Here is a 12,692-nt window from a genome sequence, read left to right as displayed (position 1 = left end):
TAATTTGGTGCCTCCATCTTGACTTGTGCTAAGGTACCTACAGTTTTACCTGCCCATTGCTTTGCATCACTAGTATAAATGCCAATTCAGTGTAAAGGGCAAAGAAACATCACAATAGCCAAGAAGTAGAAGCAACTTAAATATCCACAGGAAGATGAATAAACAAAATGTGGTGTATACATAAAATGGAATATCATTCAGCCTTAAAAGAGAAGAAAACTTTGTTATTTGCTACAGCATGGGTGAACCTTGATATCATGCTAAGTAAAATAAGCCAGTCACAAAAAGACAAGTACTACTTGGTTCCACTTATATGAGAGATATAAAGCTGCCATATTCATCAAAACAGAAAATAGGACAGTGGTTACAGGGGTTGGCTTGGAGAGAGAAAAAAGGGGAGTGTTGTTCAATGGTTATAGAGTTCAGATTTGGAAGATGAAAACGTTCTGGAGATTGGTCGAATAACAATGTGAATATAGTTAACGCTACTGAATTGTATACTTAAAAGTGGTTGAGATGGCAAATTTTATATATTTATACATATATACATATATTCTTAGCAATTAAAAAAGGAGTGATTAACATTTTAGTAGTATTATGAAAACAGTTTTGGCCTCATCTTGACTCTATAGACCCCATGAAAGGGCCTCAGGAACTCCTAAGTGTCAGTAAACACTTGGACAACTGTTGCTCTAATGTGACCTTCTTTTTTTCTGGAACATCCGTCTGCTTCTCTACCTATTCCTCCCCCTTCCCTTCTTTGACATGGCTTCCAGTCCTTAAGAACCCTCCACTCAACAATGCTGACTCTTGTGATATTCACAATGATTTTTTAAGATTTTACTTATTCATTCAAGAGAGACAGACACAAAGAGAGAGGCAGAGACAAAGGCAGAGGGAGAAGCAGACTCCTCCCAGGGAGCCCAATGTGGGACTTGATCCTGGACCCCGAGATCACGCCCTGAGCCAAAGACAGATGCTCAACTCTGAGTCATTCAGGTGTCCCTATATTCACAATGATTTTAGAAAGGCCTCTTCCATCTGTTTTAAAATGTGGAGTGCCATTATTCCCTTTAAGCAGTTTGTTTATATTCCAGTATAAGCCCCTAAGATTTCCTGCATATTTGTTTGTTCCACTTCTGCACTTAAGACTATCGTTTCTCAAGCACAAACACCTTATCTGCTATCTCCAAACGTCACAGTGTTCCTCCTATTTCTCTGATATGTATCAACCAATACTGACTGGTTTGGTCCTAGAGCTCATAATATAGAGCTGTGCATTTGTTAACTCCTCTATGTGTTTGTTAGCTATCTAGCTATACATACTCAAAACTAATTGATCTCCTCAGAAAGCTCCAATGGAGCTTTTCAAAAAGTATCCTGTCATCCTCCCAGGCTCCTGTCAAGATAAGCAACTCTAATTTGGGTGCAACTCAACTTTGCTTTCTCTTCTCTTAGAAGCCTCCATGTGTGCATTGACAAAAAAATGTCAACTGACCTTTGAACACAAGGGAGAAAGCTAGCACCAGACAGCATTTATGTTACACTTCCCACTTGAGCCTTTGCTCAATGGTTGCAGAAGTCTCTGTTTTTCTCATCATGCATACAAATGAGTAAATGAAGAACAATTTTTCCCTTTGGGAAATAATAGTATCACCTCTTTCTGAAACTTTGACCTCTTATGATCTAATCAAGCTTCTTACACTTTGCAAACATCTGAAGGTCTTCCTCTGTCTAGATTTCTGACATGAGTGGATCAATGGTCCTCTCTTGGATGTTTTCATTTGTGATCTGCAGTCCTGGCCTTAGCTATCATGATCAATTACTTGCATTGCTGGACTCTTCTGCTTTGCTGACATTATGCTACATTAATCCCTAAAGAGAACCTAAAATCCAAGAGAAAAGTTCCAAAGGCTTTGGTATCCCTTACATCCATTTTCCCAGGAGAGATCTGATTCACTATCACACATATTTAACCTCCTACATACATACACAGTTTCTAATTGAGAAATCTGGTTTTCCTCTAATCACTGCTGGGTCAATGAAAAGAAAGTTACTCACATATACATCACCCAAGGTAAAAGTGGAAGACAGCAGCTTTCACTGCCATTATTCTGAAAATATTAACAGCATTAGGGCAGTAACTGACCAAACCATTACCGAGCTTACAAAATCAACACTAATTATACCACTTCTACAGTTCAAACAGAACTCAGCCACATGTCAAAAGTCCATTAAAGTGGCTCCCAACAGTATGGAACTACTAGCTTTTTGCTGAATGTCATCATACTCTCAACTCCATTCAAGGCTCAGAACCAAATATAATGACATTATAGGAAAGGTAGCTGTGCATGACTGATGATGGTAATACATGCCCAGGAAAGCATCTTGAAGGTTATTGCTTAACTCCTAACAAGATTAATCAAAGCAGTCAGGAACATTTATAATTTAAAGATCTGCTTATAAATACTATAAATAGCACTAAAGGATAAGTAACCGAATAAATGAATAAATGTCAATAAATGCAAGAAAATGCTTTCAATTTCACCAGGAAAAAAAATCTCTGAATTGTTCTATTATACACAAAAAGCTGTAATTTCATCTGCATATCTTAAAGTTTATCATTTTATCCTAACCAAAAGTACTGTCTCTTTTCCACTTGCTTTAAACAGAACTGAAACTCCAAGGAAGCCCAGTACTGAGCCCACTGCTGATGCAAAACCTCTCATTCACACTTGTACCCAGATGGCAAACAAACATGAAGGCACCACCTTTCTTTTGGCAGAGGGAAGGAGAGGGATTTTTTTTTTAAGATTTTATTTATTTATTTATTTGAGAGAGAGAGTGTGTGTGAGAAAGCGAGCATTAGCAGGGGAGAGGGAGAGAGAGAGAGAGGGAGAAGCAGACTCCCCACTGAGCAGGTAACCCCACGTGGGCTCAATTCCAGGATCCTGGGATCATGACCTGAGCTGAAGGTAGCTGCTTAACCAACCAAGCCAATTCAAGGCTCCCCAAGAGAGAATCTTAAGCAGGGTCCACAGCCATTGCAGAGCCTGATGCAGGGCTCAGTCTCACAACCCTGAGATCATGACCTGAGCCAAAATCAAGAATCAGATGCTTAAATGACTGAGCCACCCCGGTGCCCCGGCACTACCTTTCAGTAGCTACCAAAAAAATTCTTCAGAACGATTGTCAACCAGAAAAAATTTCCTCTTTAATGAAGACCATAGTGAGGCTACAAAAAGGTAATCCTAAACATTAAGGTTAAGAAGAAATGGACTGAATATATAGAACATTTAAATGAGAACCGTCTACCATTTGTCTTATACTATATATATGTGCTAAAAGTGCCCCTATATTAAAAATTATAGGGACGCCTGGATGGCTTAGTGGTTGAGCAATCTGCCTTCAGTTCAGGCATGATCCCAGGTCCTGGGATCGAGTCTCGCATTGGGCTCCTTGAATGGAGTCTGCTTCTCCTCTCTCTGCCTATGTCTCTGCCTCTCTCTCTGTGTGTCTCTCATGAATAAATAAATAAAATCTTTAAAAAAAATTAATAAATTTTAACAATTTACCTAGCATCCAGGGCTAAAACTTTCCAACAAAACTTTCTGTTATAATTGAAATATTTCCCATCTGTCCAATGGCATGTGGCCAGTGGGCTGCTGAAATGTGACCAGTACAAGTGAGGAACTGAATTTATTTTATTTTAATTAATTTAAATTTAAATAGCCATTGTGACAAGTGGCTACCCTGTTAGATACCACAATGTAGACAATAGTATTTGTTGAAATAAGTGAATAGATGAATGAATAAATACATGTAAAATATGTATTAAGTCTGATTAAATTATTGGAGCATTACTTATGCGGCACATGCCAGAAAAATAGTTGATTAAAACACACATCTAAGAAAAATTCTTAAAAATAGCTTTGCTATGCATGTAGGGGTAGAGTGTATCTGGGAAATCTCTGTACTTCTGCTCAATTTAGCTACTCTAAAAAATTAAGTCTAAAAAAAAAAAGGGACACCTGGGTGGCTCAGTGGTTGAGCGTCTGCCTTTGGCTCAGGTCCTGATCCCGGGTCCTGCGGGTCCCGCATCCAGATCCTCGCAGGGAGCCTGCTTCTCCCTCTTCCTGTGTCTCTGCCTCTCTCTGTGTGTCTCTCATGAATAAATAAATACATTCTTAAAGAAAAAAATTAAGTCTATTAAAAACAGCTCTGTATTCTATCCTTACTAATACCCCATCACTCTCTAAATCTATTTCTTAAATTCTATTTCTGATGCAAACCTCCTGTTTTCTCCTTCCTAAAGTAAGGTGAGTATATGTTCATAACAAACAAACAAATACAACAACTCTTCAGTTTTGAAACTACTACCATCATGCAGGCTTCTAAAATCCTGCATCATGTCACCTCAGAAGAGATATGCTAAGTTCCACTAATGGCTGAAAAAATTCAAATATTTTTTCCAATATATGGTATTTATATGATATAATTTCATCATGCAAACTAGAACAATTTAAGTTGGAATAATATGACTATATTATATGTATATAATACAAAAAAACCACAACCATAAGCATTTGTCCTTTTTATAAGCTATTTAACTAAAGTGTTTCCATCATTTCCTAATTATTTGCTTAATCATCTTATCATCAACTAGTGCTCACCAGTGTTTAAGCAATAGCAGCAGCCAGGAAAAAAAATTCTGGAAGGAAAAATTCAAATGCAGATAATACTGACCATTATCTTCAGTGGTTAGCTACAGGGCAGAAAATGGAATTAGAGAACAGAAAAATCAAGATTATTTCAAATAATAAGACTAATAACCTCCATGTCACCCTAGGCAGTTCTAGATGCTTTTCTCTTTTAATTCAAATGACAAAACTACAAGGCGAGCATTTGTACCTCTACTTTATACATAAAGAAAATGAGATTCCAGAATAAAAGACCTGCCCAAGATCACCCAACTATTAAATGATGGGCTGTCTAGCTCTAAAATCAATCATTTTACCCCTATACCATAATACCTCCTCCCCAAATAAGTATAACTGAACCTTAGAGCAATGTTCTCAACTTAGGCTGCATATTAGAATCATCTTTAGAAGAGGTTCAATTATTTGCATTTTTTAAAGGCCTCCAAATGATTCAGATACACAAAAGTTGAAAACCAGTATTTTAAGGTCATCATTAATAAAACTTATTAGACTTGCAATAAAAGTTTTAACAAAATGTGTAGAGCTATTTAATACTACAGAAATGGCCTGTGGAAATTTTGAGTGATTAAGTTTACTTTTAACAAATTTCCTCTCTCCTGCCTCACTGTCAAGATGCCAGCATATTATTTATTGACTATTATCATCGGTGTGCCCACATTAATGACCAGCATAGGCTTCTTACTACCATCATCTAATTTGCTGTTTATCTGCTGTGTTCTAAGAGAAAACCAAGCTAATTAATAGTGTATAACATAAAAGCAAATAGGTTCTATGCAAAAGCCTATCTTATCAGTAAAGTACATGAGCTTTTAGTTCATGAACTTAGTGATGTCAACTTTAGTTACTCATGGACCTCTTCTGATTAATTTCTGACTCTTAACTTTGTTCCTGATTGTTGACTATGTACAGTTCTGGATTCTACATAGTTATATATAAGTTTTTATCTCATTGGGAAAGAATTCTTCCTTCATATCTGCCTTACTAACCAGATTATAAACTCCATGAGTTCAGGAGCCACGTTTTATTCATCTTTGTACTTTAGTATCTACAACAGTGTCAAGCACACAGCAAGTTCTCAATGAAAGTTTGCTTCTGAAATGACTCACAGGGGCTGCCATTAGTGAAATGTAATGATATAGTAATTTGTGGCAATATGCACATAACCTTTCATTAAAGAATAGGAGCTCTAGGCTATATAGCTGCTGATTGCTGGACCAGAGCATCACAAGTTGTCAAGACTTTGGTAAGGTAACCACACAGCCACAGTGTGCCACTTAGCTCTGCAGCCAACTTGTTGCAATTAATCTAACTTAAGTATTTATCTGATCTGACCAATTGGGGTATAGCAGTAGACAAGAACTATCAAATCACTCTACCTCTCACATATCCTTCAAATGCATTTACTTCTCTCCATTGTCCTCTCCATTGTCATTGCTTCCACCCAAATTCAGGCGACCATCATAACTCTACTGGAGTATTCCAATCCATCTCCCTCCTTTCATGTTTATTCCCCTCCAATTCATTCTCTACAATGCCAACAAAGTGAGCTTTCTTTAAAAAGCAATTCCAATCATAATCATTCTTCAAAGCCTTTCCTCTGCCCTTAAAATAATACCTAACCCCCACCCCCTCAAATGACTTAATGGGCTCAGCCTGACTTACCTTTCCAGCCACACAGCTCACCACTTACTCCCTAACAGTCTTTAGCCATATTAACCTACATAGAATTTCATAATTAGATCATGCTGTCTTCCAGTGGAAAACTGCTCAGGTGTGTCAAGAAAATCTCAATAAGCATTCAAAAACCTTAAAATTATGGACTTAATTCCCTGAAGCTAACAGGCTGCTTATTTATGGCCAATTGTTGACAACTATATTCATCTAAACAAATGTTCCTTCGAAAGAAAGAAAGAAAGAAAGAAAGAAAGAAAGAAAGAAAGAAAGAAAGAAAGAAATGAATAGTGGTGCTGCAGGAGAGGAAAGGTTGGAAATACAAACTTCTTGAGAAAAGGTATCAAATTTTCCATGTCCTGGTGCTCAATAATATGCAGCATATAGTGGTTGCTCAATAAATGCTTGCTGAATGAATGAACGAATAATCAAAATGACGTGGAAATGAGAAAATCTGGGGCAGAACAACCCAGAAATATTAAGGGAAGTGGTCATGTGTCCCAATTCTGACCAGAAAAGACTGAAGAAAAGGGCTGCTGGAGATTTCCAGGAAGGACCCTCTTCATTCTTACACAAGAGCATAAAAGGCCTCTTTCTCTCCTGCAGGAGATTAGTGTGGATGCAGGTAGCCCCAGTTGCTACTGGCTGCTATATTTCAACCTCTCAGTAAGCTGACACAGTACAAAACAGAGACAGAGATTCTCATCCTGATAGCCAATGTTGAACTTAATGGTCCCTTTACACCTGGACTTCTGGTTATGTGAGCCAGTAACTTTATTATTTAAGTCACTTTGACCATCGCTTGCAGCCCAAAACCTCCTGATACTGTCTGAAGAAGCAACAAGGAGAAAGTCACTATATGACATCATTTTATTCTGTAGCCTAATCAGAAATTAACCTCAAAAAACAATAGCAAAATGAATCACTCTAATAAAAGAATACAGATCGTCTATGCAACTAGCAAGGCATTAAAACTATATTAAATAAATCAGATATATTTTCTGTAAAAAAAAAGGTATTCAACTCTCACTGGATGGAATTAATAGTATATTAGACTTTATAGAAGAAATTACTAATGCACGGGAAGGCACAGCAATATAAAATATCCAGAAAGAAACACAGAAAGAAAAAAAAAGACTGGAAAAAATGAATAAGTTGTGAGAAAACTTTACGTGGTTTAATATATATGTGACTGGAGACACTGAAGGAGAAGTGAAAGAAGATAAAAATATTTGAAGAAATAATGGTAAAAAATTTTCTGAATTTGATTAAAAAGTATAAATCCATAGATTCAAGAATCAACAAACCACAAGCAAAAGACTCATGAAGAAAACCATACCAAGGCACATTATAATCAAATTGCTTAAAACCAGTGTAAAGTGTAAAAGGCAGCCAGAGGAAAGACACATGCTATACAGAGAAGATTTAAAAATTACAGCAGAAAAAAAAAAAATTACAGCAGACTTCGCCTCAGCAAAAATGCAATTCAGAAGACAGTGAAGCATCATTTCTAGAGTATTAGAAGAAGAAAAAAAATCAACCTAGAGCTCCATACCCAATGAATATTTTCAAAGGAAAGCAAAATGACGTTTCTGGTCATTAAAGTTGAAAGAATTCACCAACCACAAACTCACACTACCAGAAATGTTAAAGGAAGTCCTTTAGGCAAAATGAACATTATACCAATTGGAAATCTGAACTATAGTACAAAGGAATGAAAAGGCCCAGAAATGGTAAATATACCAAACTTTCTTTCTTATTTTTTAAATCTCTTTGAAAGACAATTAAATGTTTAAAGCAAAAATAACAACTATATATGGTGGAGTTTATATATAAGTAGAAGGAAAACATATAATAACATTAGTCCAAAGGCCCAGGGAAAGAGGTAAAGAGGCACACAGGAAGAGGAATTATATTACCTAAAGGTAGACTATGATCAGTTAAAGATGTATACTATACACCTTAAACCCTAAAGCAACCACTAAAAAAAGAAAGAGAAAAAATTTTAAAACCCAGAGTTATATCTACTAAGCCAACAAAAGAGATGAAATGGAATATTAAAAATGTACTCAATTCAAAGGAAGGGAGAAAAAGAGGAAAAGCAAACAATGAACAGATGTGATAAGCAAAAAACAAATAGCAAGACAGATTTAAAACCAAGCATAATCAATAATCACATGAAATGTAAATGGCCTGAACACTTCAAATTAAAGGCAGACATCATCAGACTGGATAAAAAGCAGTTACTTATAAAAAGACTGGATAGATATAAAAAATAAAGACATAAAGGCTAAAATTATAAGGATGAGAAAACATCTATAATGATAACACTAAGCAAAAAAAAGCTGAAGAAAATACATTATTATCAGACTAGATTTCAGAGCAAAGAATGAAGGATAAAAAGTGTCATTTAATAATGATAAAAGGGTTAATTCATCAAGAATACATAACAATGCTAAACATTTATGCATCCAATAAATCAGCCTACCAAACAAGAATATAAAAAGATGGCTTTCATGGTTAAAATGCACCAACAGCATTCCTAAATCAAAAGTGAACATTGCCAAAATAGGGCTTAAGATCTTTATGTAATAAGTGGCTTGCAATTTTACTAATAAAAGTGCAGTATTCCTTAAAAGGGTCAAAGGTAGTAGTGTGTTAAATGTCAAAATATTTATGACTTAAATGCCAAGTCTGATCAAAGTGATCTAAAGCTTACTCACCTTTCATACTGCCTATCTCGTGGTAATGAAGCACCCCAATGTCGAAAGTCCATTATTAACATAAGTAATAGGAGACAGGATACGAAGAAGAGTCCTAGGAATGCCACCCGCTGACGGGGAAATGGGCTTACTGTTGGCACAGTGAAGTACCAGGAGGCTGGGCAGAGGTAGGAAAAACTGATCCTGAAATGAGACAAACATTATTAGTAAGAAAAATCTCTACAGATTAGTAGAAAAATCTCCTAATAAAGGCAAACATTTATGTCACCAGAAGTCTACAAATGTTATTTTAGTCCCAAATTTTAGAAAAGAACCTATATGGTTCATTAAAATAAATCAGAAAAGCCTTATCCGCTCTTTTCCCAATGTCTGCACTTTGGGGTGTAATTCAAAGAATTAATCTCAGTTTACGAAAAGATCACCAGTCTCCCTAGTCAACCTCCTATCATTGAAGAATCAGAGCAACTACAACATTCCCACCAGGAATGATGTCAAAAAACCGGATGGTGAGAGTATTTATTCAACTAATTAAAAAAAAATATATTTTAGTAGGTTCTATATGCACCTGGTAAGAAAAAAAAAAAACCAGTTTAAAAGGACATATAGTGGACAATGAGTCTTTTGCCTTAACCCACCATTTCCCATTCAAAGGCAACCACTGGTACCCAGTTTCTACATATTTACCCAGGGATATTCTGTTGACACAAACATAAATGTATACCATATATGACAACATACATGTGCTTATGTCCATTCCTCTGGTTTTATACAGTACCTATGTTTTGCATCTCTCCCCACTTACTCTATTTGACAACTGTTCATTTGGTACCTGTAGAGTCACATTAATCTTTTCTGAAAGTTTCAGACCATCACAATGTATAGATACACATATCCAACTATGAAGTTCACTTTCCATATTAATTCAAAAGCACCTCAGCCTATTTTCAAAGTTCATTTAAAAAAAAAATCTTTGTTCAACCTCCTCGAAAAGCAGGTAGCTTCACTCAAATGGAAATCTGAAAAGAACATTACATTTTAGCACTTTTCCATTCTGAGCAAGCACTCACTCCACCACCCTGGGGTTACGAGCCAGAAACTATAGTTCTGTCTGCCTTGGGGGGAGGGGGGGGATGTCACTTTGATTGTCTTTGCATCCATTCGACAAAGCTCCAAAGTCCAGAAGCAGCACCAGGGCAAACCTCACTTGTCAAAACCTCCCGGGTCTCCTCCACCTACCTCACCCCCAACTGAGCCCCTTAGCTGAGGAGAAAATGTGCAGCCTTACCTAGCCATGGGATCCCTTCAGTGGTCTCAGTGCCTGTCACCTCCTTTTCTTTTTGCCCTGAGAAACTGGTCTCCTTGTCTCAGGCATCTCCTAAGTCTGCAGCCTGTTAAGAGTTCGTGGGGTTTCAGGCTTCCCTCCAGCAGTGCCCCCAGGAGACCTGCGAGGGAAGGCCAGGGCGCCCACCCACTCCAGAGTGAGCGTCTCGCTCCCAGGGCCCGGCTGACGCTAAGCCAGCTCGGCGGGAGCCGGGCGTCCTCGAGGCACTGGCGCTCCCCAGGTGGCGGGGTGGGGGTTCCCACTTCCCCTCCCCGCCTTTCCCAGTCCCGCGGCCCTCCTGCGCTCGCACTCACAGGTCCAGCGGCCCGCAGGCTCCCTCCGCCACGTTCCGCTGCGTCCAGAGCGGTTCCCCACCGCCTCTAGCCCAGCCGGAAAGAGGCCCGGGCGGGCGGCGGCGCCACGTCCCCAAGGAAACCACAGGGAGCCAATGACTGACAGGAGGCCCGCAGAGAGGGGCCCGCCCTCCGCCCCGCCCGGGCCGCCGGCGAACTAGCGCCGTCGGCCTCACGTCCGTTCTCCAGAGTGGCCAATCCCCAACAGCGCTCGGCCTCTAATGCCCGCCCCGGGACCGCGAACGCGTCCAATCCGGAAGGGCGTCGTGCCGTAGCTCCGCCCGCGCGGGCCGGCAGGGGCGCTCCGGTGAGCCGGGCGAGAGAGCCTGCGCCCGCTGCTGTGACGGCGGGCGCAGCCTCTCCGCGGGTGTCTCCGCCGGCTGCCGAGCTGCTCTGCCGCTTCCAGGACTAAGCGGCCCCGGTGGGTGGGTCTTGGAGTGGCCGCGGAGAAGTGCGTCTCCTGCCACGAGCTGTCGGAGGAGGTACTGAGCCTCCTGGAGCCTCCCAGACGTATTACGCCCCGGCTTCCTTGTCTTGTCCTGTTAGAGAAACATAAATGGGGGACGGTATGTTTATACCGAAGCGCTTATATCTATCTATTCGTTCAGCATTCATTGATTGACTTGCCTCCTGTGTGCCAGACCTGAGCCGCTGTGTCCCTGCCCTCCCGGACCTTACAGTAACACATACAAAGGTAATGTTTCCGTAGTGTTTTTCTTCGTTGCTTACACCAGCCGCTTCTCTCATTTCCAGGAGGGAGCCATTTGGACAGGATAAAGTCCAGATCCTTACGAACGTGGCGTATACGTGGCGGTCCAGGACCCGCCCTTGCAGCGTCTTCTGCTGCTCCTGATCTCCCTTGCTAGGCTTCAAGAGCGCACGTCTGTGGTTTCTGCACTCTTAGGCTTTGTTCATCCCGCCTCCTCTACCTTTCCATCTGCCTTGAATATCCTTCCTGGCTTCTTAACCAGGCCAACTCATTCATACTCATTCCTTACCACTTAGCTTAAAGGTCAGCTCCCCTAAAAACCTTACTTGATGGGATCCCTGGGTGGCTCGGCGGTTTGGCGCCTGCCTTTGGCCCAGGGCGCGATCCTGGAGTCCCGCGTCGGGCTCCCGGCATGGAGCCTGCTTCTCCTTCTGCCTGTCTCTCTCTCTCTCTCTCTCTCTCTCTCTCTCTCTCTCTCTCTCAATAAATAAATAAATAAATAAATAAATAAATCTTAAAAAAACAAAAACCTTATTTGACCTACAGCCCCGTCATGTGTGCCTATTCTTTCACTTACCATATTGAATTACAATTTATGTGTTTGTCCCAGTCGACGGTAGGACAGGGACTATCTGCCTCCACTGTCTGGCACATACAGTGCAGCTAATATATGGTAAATAAGTGAATGAATGTGGAAATAAATGAAGAACACCCAAATGAGATCAAAAGAGGCTCTCTGTTACACCTGCTATAAAAAGGCAGTCAACCACTTACATCTGGCAGAGACCTAAAAAGACTGTCAGGGGAGTGGGAAAGCTTAACTTTGGTGGGGGAAAAAAAGGGGGTGAGGCTTCGTGCTCTGATTTGAGAGTATTAGCATAGGGAAGCTGGCAGCAGGCTTACTAGGAGCAGGGCATCTTATGTGATTGTTTGTAGGGAGCATATTTGGCTTTCTCTGGTTGGTCCTGAGTTAGAAGGCGGGGAAGCTGATAGTCAGTGACCAGTAGTGAGAGCTCTGGGCTGATTGCTGTAGAGGTTATGGGCCACATAACCTAATGTGCTAATCATCATGACATTATCCAGTTTACATGTTCAGGCTCTCCCAACTATTGGTTTTTTTACCCTCCATTCTCCTCCCAACCTGATGGGCTTCCTAACTTGCCTTTCTTCTTTGATTCTCCGTGCTCTTTTGTT

The 12,692-nt window shown here is 40.1% G+C and overlaps 1 protein-coding gene across 1 annotated transcript in view; it reads right to left on the bottom strand.

Moving 5' to 3' along the window:
• ENTPD7 (ectonucleoside triphosphate diphosphohydrolase 7) overlaps window positions 1-10,819 on the bottom strand; it is a 42,614-nt gene extending 31,795 nt beyond the window's left edge. The window contains exons 1-3 of the mRNA XM_055300684.1: window positions 10,751-10,819; window positions 10,401-10,503; window positions 9,116-9,298 (exon numbers count right to left, since the gene is read on the bottom strand). Of these exons, the coding sequence (XP_055156659.1) occupies window positions 9,116-9,298; window positions 10,401-10,408 (191 nt within the window). The 5' untranslated portion in view covers window positions 10,409-10,503; window positions 10,751-10,819. The remainder of the gene's footprint in view (window positions 1-9,115; window positions 9,299-10,400; window positions 10,504-10,750) is intronic.
• Window positions 10,820-12,692: the final 1,873 nt, after the last annotated feature.

Source organism: Nyctereutes procyonoides, unplaced genomic scaffold, assembly GCF_905146905.1.
Source record: "Nyctereutes procyonoides isolate TBG_1078 unplaced genomic scaffold, NYPRO_anot_genome, whole genome shotgun sequence".
In the NCBI taxonomy this organism is placed as follows: domain Eukaryota; kingdom Metazoa; phylum Chordata; class Mammalia; order Carnivora; family Canidae; genus Nyctereutes; species Nyctereutes procyonoides.
This window is presented reverse-complemented; position numbering and strand designations above follow the sequence as displayed.